The sequence below is a fragment of the Castanea sativa genome, chromosome 6 (assembly GCF_040712315.1).
Source record: "Castanea sativa cultivar Marrone di Chiusa Pesio chromosome 6, ASM4071231v1".
NCBI classification, from domain to species: Eukaryota; Viridiplantae; Streptophyta; class Magnoliopsida; order Fagales; family Fagaceae; genus Castanea; species Castanea sativa.
The window spans coordinates 60126089-60144060 of NC_134018.1; the positions used below are offsets into that span (position 1 = coordinate 60126089).

At 33.4% G+C, this 17972-nt stretch overlaps 1 protein-coding gene across 3 annotated transcripts; it reads left to right on the plus strand.

Moving 5' to 3' along the window:
- Positions 1-4637: 4637 nt before the first annotated feature.
- On the plus strand, positions 4638-13401 carry LOC142641676 (uncharacterized). 3 transcript variants are annotated; one of them, XR_012845439.1, is made up of 10 exons: positions 6768-6923; positions 8116-8360; positions 8522-8610; positions 8695-8830; positions 9895-9969; positions 11551-11672; positions 11755-11830; positions 11977-12036; positions 12762-13054; positions 13158-13401. XR_012845439.1 is itself a non-coding variant. In XM_075816149.1 (9 exons), exons 2-9 carry the CDS (start codon positions 8223-8225, stop codon positions 12888-12890), a joined length of 825 nt encoding a protein of 274 aa, XP_075672264.1. In that variant the 5' UTR covers positions 4638-4760; positions 8116-8222; the 3' UTR covers positions 12891-13176. The 3 variants fall into 3 exon arrangements, 2 of the variants coding, with proteins under 2 accessions (XP_075672264.1, XP_075672263.1); XM_075816149.1 differs by lacking the exon at positions 6768-6923 and adding an exon at positions 4638-4760 and having other exon boundaries at positions 12762-13176; XM_075816148.1 differs by having other exon boundaries at positions 6633-6923; positions 12762-13176.
- The last annotated feature ends 4571 nt before the right edge of the window (positions 13402-17972 follow it).

Consider the following 17972-nt stretch of genomic DNA (forward strand, 5'->3'; position numbering starts at 1 on the left):
ACGAAGAAGCTCGACATAAGCTCGATCTATCGTGACTTACGATTTCAAAATTCTCAAATCTAAATTTCAGCTCATGATGACTTGGATGATTAGGGTTTCTCTCTCTACAACCTTAGATCATATAAAAGGCTTATTTCAAAGTCATCAAAGACACAGAGACTCAATTAGAGAACTCGTACACTCTGTGAGAAGTTACTGTGTTTGTGCGCCTTAGGGTTTTGTAATTAAGTACTTCCAGATTTTCAATGTGCTTTGAAGAAAAACTTTGCAGCTAACAACAATCAATTAATTGCTTGGAATTTATTAGTCATGTACTAAGATCTATGTAAAGGAAGAAGTCTTTTACAAGATTAAGTGCAATTGAGGATTGGAGTAAAAATTCAATTGTAGGTTAGTATTTTGGGATAGTCCAGGGTAGTGGTAAGATACCTTATACTTGTAACCGCTTAATCTTGTTTAGTGGATTCTTAGGAGGGGTGATTTGAAATTCACCCAGTAAGATTTTTGCCTTGAGAGAGGTTTTTCCCATTTGTCAACAAATCATCGTGTTTTTAAATTTTCACTACATATTAGTTTATTTGGTAATTTATTAGTACGATTTGCATATAATTTATCTTAATTAATCAACTTGAGTAATTGAATTAATTAACTATTGGGTCAATTCATTACCCAACAACATATCTTCCTCACAAAAAGTGCAACTTACAAATTGTCATTTATTTACTTTAAATATCTACTATCTTCCTTTAAGCTAATCAACAAAAGTCACATTGTGAAAGATATTAAAGAGAATCTCGTATCAAGTTCCATTTTAATATATATGGGTTGGGTTTAAGTTACACCTGGTGTAACTGTAAGCAATGTTACACTATTCAATATTTTTTAATTGGATACAAATATTGACAAATCCTTTGTTAGATTACATTATCTTTGTATATTTTTTATGTTTGCAAAATTTCAAGGTAATAAAAAATTAATATCCATGTCATCTATCAATTGTTAAAATTCAAATTTTTGTAATTTAAAATAATGCATAAAATATGAGTTTATGGATCAAATGGTAAATAGCATTCGATTGATATGAAAATTGGTATGCATGTTAAGATTATATAATTTAATGGTTGGATTTTCATAATATTAATTAAATATTAAGTTATTGGGTGGTGTAACATTGCTTAGAGTTACCCCAGGTATAACTCGAATCCAACTCTCTCCCTCTCTCTCTCTCTCTCTCTATATATATATATATATATATATATATATATATATATATAAAATCGAAGTGATTTGTATTAAGAAACATTTATATTTTCCTTTTGCTTTGTCATGGGCAGTTAGCACTCATCATTTTGTTGACATTCATTATTTTGTTTACGTATTCTTGCTGGACCTATACTATTCTACTTTTCACTTTGTCGTTGGATATTAATTACAGTTCACTGCCCATATTTAGTTCTAGGATACATATATATATATACTATTCTACTTTTCACTTTGTAGTTGGATATTAATTACAGTTCACTGCTCATATTTAGTTCTAGGATATATATATATATATAATTGAAGTGATATGTATTAAGGAGCATTTATATTTTCCTTTTGCTTTGTCATGGGCAGTTAGCACTCATCATTTTGTTGACATTCATTATTTTGTTTACGTATTGCTGCCGGACCTGTACTATTCTACTTTTCACTTTATCGTTGGATATTAATTACAGTTCACTGCCCATATTTAGTTCTAGGATTTTGGACTTTATTTCTCTTGTGGGTTTAAAAGTGCAACAATAGTCCTCGGTAATCTTTGGGTCGGTGTCAAGTTTACAACTTTAACTCCCATAAATAAATCCAGGTTTAGCAAGGTCAACCTTGGACAAGAAATAGCAGCAAAATAGCTCGCATCCAATTGTAAAATAATAATGAATTATCCCGCATTTAAGTATTTAACCATTTGCAAATTCGAAGGTAGAAGAATAATAACTTACAAGTGCATGATGCGTCAACAAATTTGATGATTTGTTGTTTTGTTCGGTGAAAAATGAAATTAGTGGATAAGCCCAAAGTGTTAGTTACAAACTCTATTTAAAATAATGTGATTATTTATTAATAAAGTATAGTTAATACAATTTACTATATTTTCTAAATTAAGTTATCTAAATTTATTACTTGAAACTTGAAAGTGTTATCATTAAAAAAAAAAAACATTATGCATTTTACATTCAATTATTATATAAGGCGATATATTTTGTAAATGTGTCATTAGATTTTGTTTCTAGTACTCCTTATAACAATTTATCCTCTATATGTCTTGAATAACTTAAATAAGAAGCAAATATAAGTAAATCCACATTGTTTCAGGAAAAAAAAAGACTTTTTATTTTAGAAGAAGAAAAAAAAAAGACTTTAATAATATAAGAAAAATGTAATTTTATTAAAACCTACTGACATCTAAAGTGACTTTTTTTTTTAAAGTTCTAGTTAGCTCAACTAATATAGTCTCTAATAGTTGAATAAAAGTTCTGGAGTTCAATTCCCGCCTATACCAAAAACCGATTGGTGTCTTGATCTGATGATAAAGAGATATCATTAAGAGCAACGTCATAAGTTGTGAAACTCTAAAAAAAAAAGTTGGATATATGGCTCATTTTTGTTTCTAAAAAAAAAAGTAATTCATTTTTCTATACAAATCTCTCATCCTCAAGCATCACCGAAGTGGACCGAATAGACGGAAGTAGACCAAATGAACCTAATTGGGACCAAATGGACCAAAATTGACCTAATGGACCGAGTAAACTAATTGGACTTAAATTGACCAAATTGGACCGAAATATCAAGAGATGTCAACTAATTTTTTTTTAAAAAGAAAAGGATATCAACTAGTTGAGTTATAAAGCTTGTAACAAATATTATTATTATTATTATTATTATTATTATTATTATTATTATTATTATTATTATATAGTTTGCTAAATAAAAAGTCATCTTAGTATTCTCATCAAAGCTCTTAAAATTTCTAAAATGCTATTTTAGCATAAAAAACTCTAAAAACTCCATTACATCAAAGTTGCTAAACGTAAAAACTTGTAGCTTCTAGCTACAGTAACTTGTCATAAATGGCAACTTATTATAGCACTATTAGCATTTGGTATCTACAAGAATCTCATTTTACAATCTCAAAAGCTGCTTTATCTATTATACCATACCATTTTATAACACACTCAATATCTTATTTCTTAATTATATCATATATTCATTAAAATATTATTTTCACCAACCCTTTCTCTCTTCCTTTTCATAAAAAACTAATTAAAATAATGAAAATAATTTTTTTAGAGAGTTTCAACTTGTGGCATCTGCTTTTGATGATACTCTTTATCATCAGATCAAAACACCAATTAATTTTTAGTGTAGACAGAGATTGAAAATAAGATCTCTTATTCAACCATCAGAAACTTTACTAATTAAACTAACTGAAACCTATAAAATAATGAAAATGAAGTGAGTACAAGACAAATAGGAGAGAGAGTCATAATAAAATAATGATATTTAGTTTTACAATCCCTGAATAGGGCTAAAATTGGGAATTAAGCCCATTTTCCTAACTATATAGTTAGTAGGCACGGTTTCAAAAAAATATATTTTACTAACATCTTGAGTCTCAAAAACTCGATTTTGGGCTATAAATCGAGTAACTTTTTATGGCCTGATCACGTCTGATGTGATATTTTTTCCACGTGGCGTTCACCTGAAAATCGAGTCTCTATGACTTGATTTATAACCCTTAAAACACCCTTTACACCTTCTCATTAGAGAAGAAAGAGAGAGAGAGAGAGAGAAAAAAAACCAGAAACAGAAACATAGGTTGAGTCAGTCGAAGATCGAGATCAGAGTGGGTGACTTTAAATCGGCTTGGGACCATGGGTAGGTGGGTTTCAAGTTGGCGTGGCTGGCTTCAGCTCGGCGTGAACCATGTGTGGTTGTGGCGCCGATACGATGAGAACTCGGTCGCCGCGTCTTGGATCTTGCGGTGTCATCCTAGGAAGAGGAGGAGGAGAGCTTGGCTGACGAGGAGGAGGAGGAGGAATTGCGGCGGACTTGGCGAAGAGCTTCAACGAGCTTTGCTCCGATTCAGATCTCCATTTGATCGTCTCGGGTTTTGGATCCAATTCTGAATCTCCCGTCTCGGTTTTTCTACGATTCGTTCACTTCAAACACTTCTTCTTCTATGTTGAAATATGGGTTTGAGATCGTAGACTCCATTGAAGAAAATAATTTCACAATATACCTCAGATTCTCTCTCTCTCTGATCTGGTTTGGGTTTTTTTAATTTTTAATTTTTTTTTTGTATTTCTAGGAATGATTTGTACATGATTTAAACTTAAATTTTTTTTGGCTTATAAATTGAGTTTTAGAGACTCGATTTTCTGGTAGACGCCATGTGAAAGAAACGCCAAGTCAGAACTCTGAAATCGAGTTTTCGAAACTCAAGATATTAATAAAAAATATAATTTTGTATTAATGCCGACTAATTATATTGTTTGAAAATTAGTATTAATTCCCAATTTTAGCTCCCTGAGGAGTCAGTCTAAATGTAGAAGATTTAAAAAGTTTTTGCAATTAGAAAACCGGGGGCTTGTTTTTCCAAACGCCTCTCTTCTCCAAACACCTTCTTCACACCATCGCTAACTCCACAAGGCCAAGAAGACTCAATTCGTTCTCGGATTCAACATTAAATGGCGACCCACTTTTACTAAAGGACCAAGGTAACTCCGTAACTGCCCCCGTTTCTTCTTTCAATTAATCTGCCAACTGGGATTTCTCTGTTCATTATATATACAATGAAAAGATGAAACAAATGGCGCTAGAAACATTAACTTGTTCATTGCTATTGCTATATATCATCTTGGTGGGGGTTTAGATTTGCAGGTGTTATGGGTGCCGGTGATGGTGGTTTTGGGTGGTGGGGGTTTCGATTTTGCAGAGGTTGTGAGTGGCGGTGAGGTGGTTTTGGGTGGTGATTTTGTTTTGGATTTAGTGGGTTGCAATTTGTAGGGATTGTGGTGGTTGGGTTTGCGGTTGTGGGTGGTGCTTGCAGTGGCTATGGCTGTGTGGTGGTTCTCGTGGATGTAGCGGTGGTTGTTGTGGCTAGGCGTGGCTGTGGTGGTTTGTGCTTGTTGTGGCTGGTGTGATGTTTAATGCATTTTGAATATATTATTTTATTACGTAATTTATATTATTTTATTGTGATATATATATATATATATATATATATAAAAAGTCACTTTAAGAGATGCAAGCACTGTTTGAGATGGGGTGTGGTCCTTGTGGCTTATGTTCAGTGCTTTAGTTCGCTGGAGCCGCACCGTGTTTATCTTTGAACATATGTCACAATTGCAACACGTTCAGTGTCCTGGAGCACTGAACTTAAGCTGCGCCCCTAGAGATGAACCCATAAGCAAGAAACTCTGTTGCACCGCACGTTAGCTAGAAGCTAACTTGTGCAGCGAGAAGAGACAATTCCAAAGGAGGACTGGAAGTAAAAGCTTCTTTTATGTACTGTATATAATAAAAAAGAAGCGATTGATTTGCTTTATTAATTGGGAAACCTCATAGCTTTCCTTCTGCTTTAATTTTGCTTTAGCATCACAACTTTTGGACATAAAGGAAAAAGAATTAAAATCAAAAGTAAGGAACTTCGTCTTAAGGTCATCAATTAAAAAAATGTAACTTTTATTTTTATTTTTTAGAATACCAGTCATCCTTTTTGAAAAATACTTAGTATTTTCAAAAGAAAGAATAATGGGTTAATCCCAAGTCGGAAAACAAGTGTGAGTTAAAAGAGGTTTAAAACATGTGTTACGTATCCAAGAGTTAGGTCATTTCGGATATAGATTACTGTCTCTTTTTTTAAGACTTTCTCCATTCTCCTGTGTATGTTAAAATACTTAGTATTCTTAAAATGTAAAACTGTATCATATAATTTTACTCCAACTAAAATTCTATTACCAAGAGTTTCAACAATTCAACATTTATTTTAATTTTTCCGATTATCTATAATAATTTTGTATTTATAGTAAAGCTTACAGATTACATACTCTATTAAAGTTTCAAGTTTTTTTTTGAGAGAGTATTAAAGTTTCAAGTGGTTTAATAATTAATTAATTATTAAGAACATTTTAATAATATTAGCAAAATATAATTTTTTTAGAGGAATATTACAATCACACATTATTTTACAAACTTTTGCTATGAAAATTTTTTACTTGTTCTTATTTGAGTCCATTAGCCCATTACTGATAATATTTTTTCAATAACCAATAACTACTTATTACTTTAGCGTTGTTCTAAAAAAAGGATAAGACGTTATATTTTAGCAAATTGTATTTTTTTTTTTGGGTAAGGCTTCTATCCAGTGGAAATTTCCACTGGACACGTTTGGATTCGGACACGTATTCAAGAGTGGACACGTGTCCACCATCTAACGTGTTCAGTGAAAACTTCCACCGGACACAAGTTACACCCTTTTTTTTTTTTTTAATACGAGAGAAGCAAATAGTATTCTTTATCTTTCAAAAAATGCCGATTGATGGGTAATAAAGTAATTTAAGGAGTGAGTGAGATCAGATTAAACCAATCATAACCTTATTTTTCAGTTTGTTTTATAGTCATGGGGACAGTTTATATAGATTCTGGACAGTTCAGATGTAGACAGCATACGTAACCCAAAAACAAACGCGTATAAGAATCGGAGATTGGGTGCCCCACTTTGCTTTGCTTGGGACCAAAGCTCAATTCTCATTCGTACCCTCTGTCTGTCTGTATTCTATTTAATCCCTCTCTCTCTCTCTCTCACTCTCTCTCTCTCCGCTTATCTGAAAACCAATACCCATAATTTTCCAGCAACTTCCTTTTCTTCCAATATTCAGGTAAACCCAAAAAACACAATCTTTTTTTTGACCCAGCTTTTAATTCCCATATGTTTTTATGTTTTAATCTTTTTTGCGCTTTGGGACATGAGTTTGTTGTGTTTTATTTATTTATTCTTGAGAAAGTCTTAGATGTTTCGAAAAAAACATAAACAAACTAATTTTACTGTCTTTCTTGGGATTCATTTGAAGTTGTTTTGTGATAGTTGGAGTTAAAGTTTTGGTCTTGTTGCTTTTTGATAAGAACTGGTTATAGTCAATTTAGATTTTAAGAAGGTAAGCAAATCATGGTTTTCTCTGTAATGTGTTGTTGCTTGTGCCACTGGGACATATGATCACTTGCTTCTCCATAGTGTATTAGCTTGCAATTTGAGTTATTTTTATAGATTTCAATCACTAAAGTTTTGAAACTAGGTAGTATAAGTTTAGTTGAATTTATTAGAAACTTTTGAAACTAGGGATCATGCTAACTTTCTTTGAAACTTTACAGTAAAACTTAATGTGTTGCTTGAAACAAATTGATCTAATATTCTTTTCTTTTCTTTTCTTTTTTGGTGAATTCTATGTCACAATGAGTGTATTGTTCAACTTTTCCATTCCTTTTTGAAGAAAGTTTCTTAGTAGGCAGGTTTAGGTTGTATAGAAAAGACAGGCTTTTATTGTATTTATTTATTTTAAATTAATGTTTAAGATTCAAACAGGTGATTTTCCATGTATTGCTCTGCCATGATGGGTGTAGTACTAATCCGTTTTTTATTTTTATTTTTATTTTTTTATTGCGATAATTGTGTTTGATATTTTTGTACTTTTAAGGATAAGTGAAGTCTTTGAGAAGCACCAAAGCAGATGCTAGATTGTTACTTTTGTTGCTTAATACACATATGATGTGTGTCTGTGATGTATCTGCTTTAGCATTTCTGTTCCTTTTAAATCCCTCCCTCCCCTGGGGCATGTGTGCCTATCTCCCCATGTGATGATGGCTATGGTAATGGTACTAGACCAAAATTGGATATTTATCTTTTGTTTGAGTTTTTTTTCTTGAATCATAACATAAGTCTTTTTTATCTACGGGGTTATATCAGTGTAAATGGTGTAAGCACATGTGTTTTCTTGTCATTAATCTAATTTATCTTATATTTTTATTAGATGATTTACCTAATTATTTTCTAATAGCTAAATTTCCTTTTGTTAGTCTTCCGCATTATATATTCACCAAAGAGGCAAAAGCAGAGAACAAAGAGAAGAAGAGCATTACGCAATAGAAAAAGCGTCTAGGTATTTGCTAAAGAGTATCCTGTAATGCTGGTTTCTGAACAGGCAACTATGGAAATCACATTGTACCAAAACCATGCTGGGCAGCTGCTAAATGATTATGTACTTGCAGATTCATTTACACCTTACACTTCCATCATTGGTGGAATTTTTGCTTCCAAAGTGGTATTTCTCATCATTGCTAAAATTAATTGTGCCACATCAGTCCATTTAAAATATTTGCTTCTCATATGTTCTATACATACCTTGTCAACTTTTTCCCCTAATTCTGTATCTTCTCTTTTTTCTTCCCTGTTTTCCTCTTTTAAGCGTTTCCTCCTTTTCAGGTCTATGATCTTACCCGGACGATCAGTTCTATTTACTTCAAGAGCTATGCCAGCCTTTCAAAAATGCAGCGTGTTGAGTGGAATAACAGGTGTTGAATATTTCCTTATTTAGTCTGATCCTTGTTCCCCTTCTTGGTTGCAAATTTTTATATATATGTTAACTGTTTATGCAGGGCCATATCAACTCTTCATGCCATTTATATCGCAACTATATCATTATACTTTGTGTTCTGGTCAGATCTCTATTCTGACCAATTTGCTGGCCTTATTACACTTCGATGTTCTCAACTGTCCACATTTGCCCTGGGGGTGAGTATGCCTAAAGTTATTTGATTTGCTATTGCCATTACTGCTGTTGATGTTGATGTTTATGATTATTATGTTTGTGTGTTTCTTATAAGAGTCTTTGGACTCAATGGCATCTCCTTATCCCATAAACAAGGGGTTGAGGGTGAGGTCATGAGTTCAATCCTGTAAGGCGTGTAAGTAGTGTTTACCCATCAATGAAATACAGAGTACACATCGATATTGATATAGTATTTCATAGCATAAATGTGAGCCAGCTTGAATTCTGGCCAGCCATTTTACATTGGGAAGAAATAAAATAAGGGAAACTTTTGTGGGGGCCAATATATATGATATCTTAGTCCATGTTGGCCTGTAGGTACAATTCCCTTAGATATCTAATATTACTTTTGTTAGTCAACAATTCCAGATTTTCTTTTGAGAGCTAGAAAGGTGTGAGGAGCTATAGTATCTACATGAAACCAAGTCATTCTTTCTAATACTGGGTGTGGATAGAGTTTTATTATGAGATCCTTATACTGCCTATTGACAAATCGAATATGCCACTATTTTTTTCTTTCTTTCTTAGTTCTTACGGAAAAACTATAGTCAATGATACAAGTAGAGATGTAGAGAAAATAAAGATAAAAGAAAGGAATTGCAAATCTATTTTATAAAAATGGTCATATCTGGTGCACAAGGCTCCAGCTACAGTAGGGACTGAGAGGTAGTTGATAAGTAGCTTTATTCCCCAATTTTGAAGAAACTTGAACCTGCAATAGAGGCCTTGAATGAATATGAATACCTTATGTGTATTTAGTAAGTCAATTCAAAGGACCTTGTGTTATAGATTCTTTTAACTTCCTTTTCCTCTATATAAACTTATGAAACACATGCAAGGGGAAATGAATTCATCTTACTAATACATGCTATCTTACCTTCTTTTGCATTAAAGCTGTCTTGATGAAATATTGTTTTTTACCTTATGTCATAAGTTTGGGCTGTTTCAACATTGTATGCCTGTTTCACTTCCTGCTGTGTTTTATCTGGTAAAAACTATGTTTCATATTTTGACATAATTTTAACAGGTTTCGGTTGGTTACTTCCTGGCTGACCTTGGGATGATCATATGGTTTTATCCTGCTCTAGGTGGATTTGAGTATGTAAGTATATTCAATTTTGAATAAATACAATCAAGCTGTGTATCTATGTGTGTAATATAACTCATATACATACAAACAAAAGTTACACGTGTAATTTTTGTCAATGTTATAGTACATAATAACTTTCTATTAGATGAGGTTAATTTTAATTTTTTTTATAACAAATTTACCATTGAATTTCATTTTTTCCTTTTTCTTTCTATGCTTGTAAAATATCAAGATAATCAAAGATCAATAACTTTTTTATCTATAAAATGTTTAATTCCATGTTTTTTATATTTTGAAAGTATACACAAAAAATGAGTTTATGGATTGGCTGATTGGGTAAAATCAATAACATCTAATTAACATTAAATTTGGCGAACGTTTTAAAAACAATAAGAATTTATTGGTAGGATTTTCAAAATTTAAATCTAATAGAAAAGCAAGTGGAGGTGACATTAACAAAGAGATGTATCAGGTGCTATATATTCATTAACATCATGATTATCGTGGGTATATGTATATACCACATAGGAAATTCACTATAGAAGAATTGGTTACAAGTTACTGCTGTTTGTACATACAAAACCTTCATAGCATAGACTCTCCATGCAACCTCAGCAAACTAATCGTTTGCCTCCAAGCATTGTGGCCCCAAAACTCTTGAATCCTTTTATAGAACTTCCTCTATGATAAAACTCATCCGCAACCACCCAGTACTTTGGCACTCCAAAGAACTCTTCGGAAGGCAACAACAGTGGACTCACTGTCAAGGAACAAACTCTTTGGTTTCAACTTTCAAGGAAAATTGAGAGGAAAATATATTTAAGCTCGAAGTTTAATAAACACAAGGATTGGTTTTTCTGTTTAGGTACAGACAGAAAAACACTCTAGATGTTTTTTTGTACTGCTGTGTCCTTAGGTTGAAAATCATGCCTCAATGTATATATATTTGATAAGTACCTCAAGGAATATATATTGGTAAGCAAAAGGTTAGGGTAAGTCAGACTTTAAGTAGAACTTGGAATCAAATTTTCATAATCTTGCTGTAGCAAGGATTGTGCAGGCGTCTCTTGACTTATTTGTTTGACTTTAGTGATTTCTCTTGCGAATTCTGATTTTGCTGTTCTGAACCTTCCTCTCCTCAAGCAATTCTTTGATATAATTTTACCTAGCTTTATAACATGTACTTACAACCTGTTTTGACACATGATTTGTCACATTGAACTTGCCAACACTAAATCCTAACATAAACACACACACACACACACACACACACACACACATATATATATATATATATATAGAGAGAGAGAGAGAGAGAGAGAGAGAGAGGTGAAATGTTTTATATTTTGGTGTTCTTTTTTTACAACACAACTTTTTTACAAATTTTTTCATAGCTACTAAAGTGGCAAGTTGTCATTTGTCAATGGTAGATAATAAAGTAGCATTAATGGTGGACCCATGTGAAATTCATTAATAAGTTGTGAAAACAAATTGTGTCATGGGTGAGGAGGAGAAGAATTAATCTAGTTTGAACTTCTTTTAAGTTTTAACGTGGATATTGTCCAGCACATAGTTATAATATTAATATTTCAGGTGATTCATCATCTTCTTTCAATAGCAGCGGTAGCATATGCAATGTTTACTGGGGAGGGGCAGCTATACACCTACATGGTTCTTATCTCTGAGACGACCACCCCTGGGGTCAATTTGAGATGGTAATCTTTTATTTATTGGCTTACTTTATAAAGGTATTGATTTCTTTTCTGATTTTGATGCATATCAGTTTGGTTTGTGAAGGTATCTCGATGCAATTGGAAAGAAGAGGTCTAGAGCATATGTCATAAATGGGGTCGTTATGTTCTTTGCTTGGCTGGTACTTAGAAATTTTATTTTTTTCACATAGCTTTTGTTCCTTGCTTTTATAATTTTGCCAACAGAAGACACTTGCAAATCTCCCCTGAGCTTGGCATTACTTCCTATCCTTGTTCATGGTCATTTAACATTTCACATTTTTTGCAGGTTGCCAGAATAATCCTGTTCATGTATCTATTTTATCATTTCTACTTGCACTATGATCAGGTAATAAGTAATAACAATACCTGTATATGTTCACCTGGTGAATATTGTATCTGTTGTAAATCTGGCAAGCACACCTTATGTCTTATCTAAAACTAACATATAAAAAAGGTTGCACCCAATGCACAAAGCTCCCACTTTTGCGGGTTTTGGGAGAGGTCATGGTGGGTAGTCTTACCCCCTATTTAATGGAGGGGCTGATTCTTGGACTTGAAGCCTCGACCTGTTGCTTTCGGTGGAATGAACTTACCTTTGCACCAATGCACTAACATATAAGAAGCTTAATTTGCCAAATTTTGTTGTTTCTTGTTTTTAATCACAAGTCAGAAATGATTGGGTTGCAGTATCCACTTTGTGCATCATAATTAATGATTCATTTTTCACCAAGATGATGGATGAAAGGAATTAGTCTTTGGGACCGCAGTACTATTTGGTTTGATTGTAGGTCCTGACTTTTGAAGACTTTCATAATACCATCAACCAAACATGTTCGTGCCAAAAATTACATATCATAAAATGGGTTAATAGCATGGTACTCCATCACTGATAGACACAATATTTAGTGACAGTAGTTGGTAGATAAAGAATGTTTGCATGGATCTGTCATGTACAAACTAACTTGATATCCAGATATTTCCATTTTTTGGTATCCATTTGCTTAACTGAATGGTACTTGGCCAATATGCAGAATCATTATGTATTCATGTTATTGTTCTCTCACCAAACAGGTTAAGCAGTTGCGGTTCTTTGGGTTATTTTTAGTATCTGTGGTGCCATTGGTGCTAACTGTCATGAACATGATGTGGTTTGTGAAGATAGTCAAGGGATTAAAGAAGACAATAGCCAAGACGCAGTGAAGGATACATCAATTACCGACATTTTGACTGCAAATGTGATTGGAAGGCTTTAACTGTTATCATCGTCGGCTTCAGCATTTTCTCCTCTGTACTTTCCATTCTCCCACGTGTAAATGGCATAGCGGTTAATAGGCAGTCATGGTTTATGATCAATGTGAATATAGGTACTCAGAAAAGATTCCTACCCCTTCATAAACCCTTGTTGTGCTGTTATATATAGTACTGATCTTTTCAGAAATGAAATATGACAAAAACTGTCATCTACAGGTTTTTAATTACCAACTCAGATCATTTTCTGGGGATGAGCATGAATGAATCTTTGTGAGTTAGAGAGCTCTGTTTGTGTTTGGAATGTAACTTACTAAGGTATGGATCTTTGGTATGGACGTGGGACTGGGGAGTCTTGTCAGTGGGTCTGCAAAGGTTTTATGCTTTATAGTTCAGAATTTCTTTGTACTTAGAGCATCTGCATATCATCTTTTATAATTTAATCAAATTTTGAAAGAAATTGGGCTTAAATATCGTTTGACCAAATTAAGGGCCCTTCATAAATAATCAAGCAGCCGATATTGCAATTGCACACGACTAAAGTAGACCAATTTAAGGGGTTCTTTATAATCTTTTAGCTAGAGTTTTGCACCTCAAATAATTATGTGTGTGTGTTGGGGGGGGGGGGGGGGGGGGTTATAAATTAGACTTACAGTGATGAGATACTTATTAATCTTGATTTATATTGTATTTTTTATCATATTAATAATTTGAAAATCTTGATATTGGATTACATGTACTTTATGTTCTTAACGTGGGTGCTAAGCTTTGTGTCGATCGAAAGTTTTTTATTATTTGATTAATAAACTCATTACTTGCATATAATTTTAAAGTTAAAAAAGTTAAAATTTAATAGATGAAATGGTTATTAATCAATTGATCATCTTGATGTTTTGTAAGCATAGAAGATAAGAAGACAAGGTAATCCAATGGTGGAAATATACATATAATATAAAGTTATTGGATAGTATAGCATAGACAAAAGTTTCACCTTTTATATATATATATATATATATATAGAGAGAGAGAGAGAGAGAGAGAGAGAGAGAGAGAGAGAGAGAGAGAGAGAGATTAAAAAGGAGCATGATTGTATTTTTCCGCCGGACCTGGGCCCGTTACCATGTCCTTATTTTCTTCTAAAAATAAAAAAGCTAGTGCCCTATCTTCTTATTAAATGAAAAAGAAAATCGAATAACCCAAGAAATTATTCACTTGGCTAGTAGGAGAAGAGGGAAGATTGGCCATATGATTATCAAAATAGACCTTGAGAAAGCCTATGATAGATTGGGGTGGTCATTTATCAGGGAAGTGCTTTATCGTGCAAATTTACCCCCAGATTTAATTCGGATGATAATGAGTTGTGTTTCTTCCACTTCAACGTCTATCCTCTTTAATGGTGCAGTGTTGGAACCTTTCCTTCCTTAACCCGTTATCTCCCTACTTATTCATTTTTTGTATAGAAGTGTTGGGCAAACTTATTGATGAGAAATGCGCTAATGGGGAGTGGTAGCCAATCAAAGCTTCAAACAGTGGGCCTGCTATCTCCCATCTCTTCTTCATGAATGATCTACTCCTTTTTGTAAGGGCAGATATCACTAATTGTAGAAGTGTAAGAGATGCTGTAGATGAATTTTGTATGAAACTGGGCATAAAGTGAACCCTATCAAGTCCACAATCTACTTCTCTCCAAATGTAGAAAGAGATCGAAGAAAGGAATTCTGTGATATTTTGGGATTTCGATCCACTACTAATTTAGGCACATATCTGGGTTTTCCACTGAGACACACTGGATTTTCAAATCAAGACATTAATTTCATTATTGATAGAATTAAACAAACACTTGCTGGGTGGAAAGCAGATTTACTTTCCTTTGCTGGTTTTAGAATTCTTATTCAAGCATCCACGAGCACCATTCCTTCTTATGTTATGCGAATCAACCATCTCCCCTTTAGAATTTCAGATAGTTTAGATAGACTGAACTGAAACTTTCTGTGGGGCACTTGTGAATCCAAGAGAAAATCCACTGGGTGGGATGGAACAAGGTGACTCGGCCTAAAGATGAGGGAGGTCTTAGGCTTCAACAACCAAAGGGAGAAATATAGCATGCCTTGCTAAACTTAATTAGAGATTCCATACAGAAAAAGATGCTTTGTGGTCTCAAGTATTAAAGAAAAAATATTTAACGCAGAGGAGAATGTCATCCGAAAATGAGAAAGCCTTGCCTACCTCTCGGACATGGAAAGCAATGAAAAAGGGTATGGATATCTTTGACAAAGGCACTCGGTGGAGTGCCAGTCGTGATAGCAACATCAAATTTTGGCTTAAATTTTGGACTTCTAAAGGGCCTTTGAGATTGATAATCTATGGTCCCTTTTCTAGAGGGGAAGAGGAATCCAAAATTAAGGATATAGTGTGGAGTTGGGTTGGGATTGTAGGAAAATATTCTTCATTTTGCTAAATGATATTATCAAAGAAATTCGAGCTATGCCCCACGCCTGTGTTGCTTCTGAGGAGGACAGGATTATTTGGACTGGGACTTCAAATGGCCAGTTTTAATCTTAACAGTGCTTATCTGCTTGCAACCCAGAACTTGGACTCTTTTCAGCCTTTCAATGGCAGCTAGATTTGGAAGTTAAAACTCTCCCGAGAATCCAAACCTTTATTTTGATGTGTTTCCATAATAGCATAGCTACTAGTGTTTGTAGAACTTCCAGAGGTATGCAAGTAAACTTAACATGCCCTATTTGCCACCAAGATCCTGAATCCATTATTCACGTACTAAGGGACTGCTATTTGGCCACCTCTTGCTGGCAGGATCTTGGAGTGAACCTTGGCTAAGGGTTCTTCTCCCTAGATAGTAGAGAATGGTTGGAGAAATATTGTAGATGGGATGTCAAAGTTGGTCCTTCTCCTAATCCCTTGGTATGTTCTATTCTCCTTTGGTCTATGGACCATTTGGCAGCATTGTAACAGAGTGGTGTTTCATAATAGAACTCCCAACCAAGTGATCCATTCTGAAGTTACTTAAAGGGCAGCGGAGTATTTTTTCTGTGCACACAATCAGACAGCCTGAGTGGAAAAAAATAATCCATTGGGATAGGCCTACTAGGCTTGGTTCAAGCTTAATACATGTGGCTCTTCGATTGGAAATCCTGGAAATGCAGGTGGTGGAGGTATTCTTTGCTCTGATACCAGGGCATGGATTAAAGCCTTCTCAAGAAACATTGGAATCACTACTAGCCTATTAGCTGAACTCTGGGCGATTAGAGATGGATTAAGCATGTTTTTAGATTTAAGGATTTATGCACTAATAGTAGAGTTAGATGCTAAAGTAGTTGTTGATTTGATTAACAATGACAGCTTGTCTAACGCTTCTAATGCCTCCCTTGTGGCTGATTGCAGGCTTATTCTCTCCCAAATTTCAATTTCTTTATTTGTTGTATTTTAGTGGCATTGTCTGTCCTCTTTCATGAAGAGAACTAAATTTCAAATTTCCTTATTATTATAACTAAAGAATTATTATAAAAAAAACTTGATTAATTATTAGCATATAACTTGTTACAATTTTCTATTGACTCCAAAAATTTTAAGAGAAATGGATTATTTTATTTCAATTCATTCTAGAGGCAAAAGTATTTTACATATATATTAGTTGAAAAGCTGAGTTTTCCCTTTGATCATTAGTCCCGAATGGGTCAAAATAAATAAAAGAAATGAAAAAGGAAAAAAACCTTTTGTTTTACAAAACTCAAGAGCTCCCAAAAAATATATATTCTATGTTGTGTATATTTAAAATTACAATCCACATGAATTGGCACCTTCCCATGATGCATAAATTACTTGGGGTTTAGGGAGAAAGAGTTCGAAATATGAGATTAGTAGCATATTGTAATTATTTCTTAAAATAAAAAACAATACATGTGATTCTCAACAACAAAAAATGTACAATACATGTATTAACGTTTTTTTTTTTTTAAATTATACTTGTATAGAAGTACTACAAATTAAATGGAACTGTAATCTCTTATCGATAGTCCAATACTATAGTTGTTTATTATGTCAAATAGAAGTTGTCCAATTTTTTGAAAAGAAGAAGTACTCCAATTTAATGGAGCTACAATCTCTTACCGATGGTCCAATACTATAGTTGTTTATTATGTCAATTTGTATTATTAAAATTGCCAATAAAATTTTCAAAATTGATATTTTCTATTTTTATAGTTAACTATTTTTATTAAACATCAATATTTTAAATATATATTTTTATATTCTATTAATTAATCTATTTATATGTTTTAAATAATTAAATAAACCTATTTTAGTCCATTATCCAAAAAATATGAAACAATTTGTAAGGAGGGAATGGAACGTATGATTAAGGATGGTAGATACCTTGTCCTTCATGAACCATCCCATCCTGCTTTGTCCCATGTAGATTATTTTGCTTTGAAGTGACAAGACAAAAACGAGTTTTGCTCACTCAATTCCGCTCTACCTATGATAGATTTTTACCATCTTAAGGAGGTGACGAGGGACGGAATCGAGTTTTACTTATCTTGCCCAACTCAAATGTTTGTGTGTGTGTGTGTGTATGTGTATTATAATCTCTTTTATAGATCTCTTATTTTTTTGTAGTGAGATATCCTATTCAAGGGCAAAGCCCGAGGGGGGGGGGGGGCAAGAGGAGATTGATGGAAATATGCAAATATGCATATACGCAGTGGAAAAATAACGGATTCATAAATGTTAACATGCACTATGTAAGTTTCAGAATTTGAGAACAAGAGAGTGTACCTTGGAGCAGTGAATTTCAAAACCGAAGATCAGAAGCACTTGGGACACTTTCAATCTTCACTTCAATTCGACTAATGCCTAAGATGTGTGATCTCTCAATCAGTTTTCAAAAGGAGAATGTCAAAGTGTCTAACATTTACATACACACCACTTCACAATGATGTTCTTGCAATTTTCTACCGAAAATTCTGTATGTTTCTCCTTTTGTATCTAATTGATTATCTAATTAGGCTAGTCTTT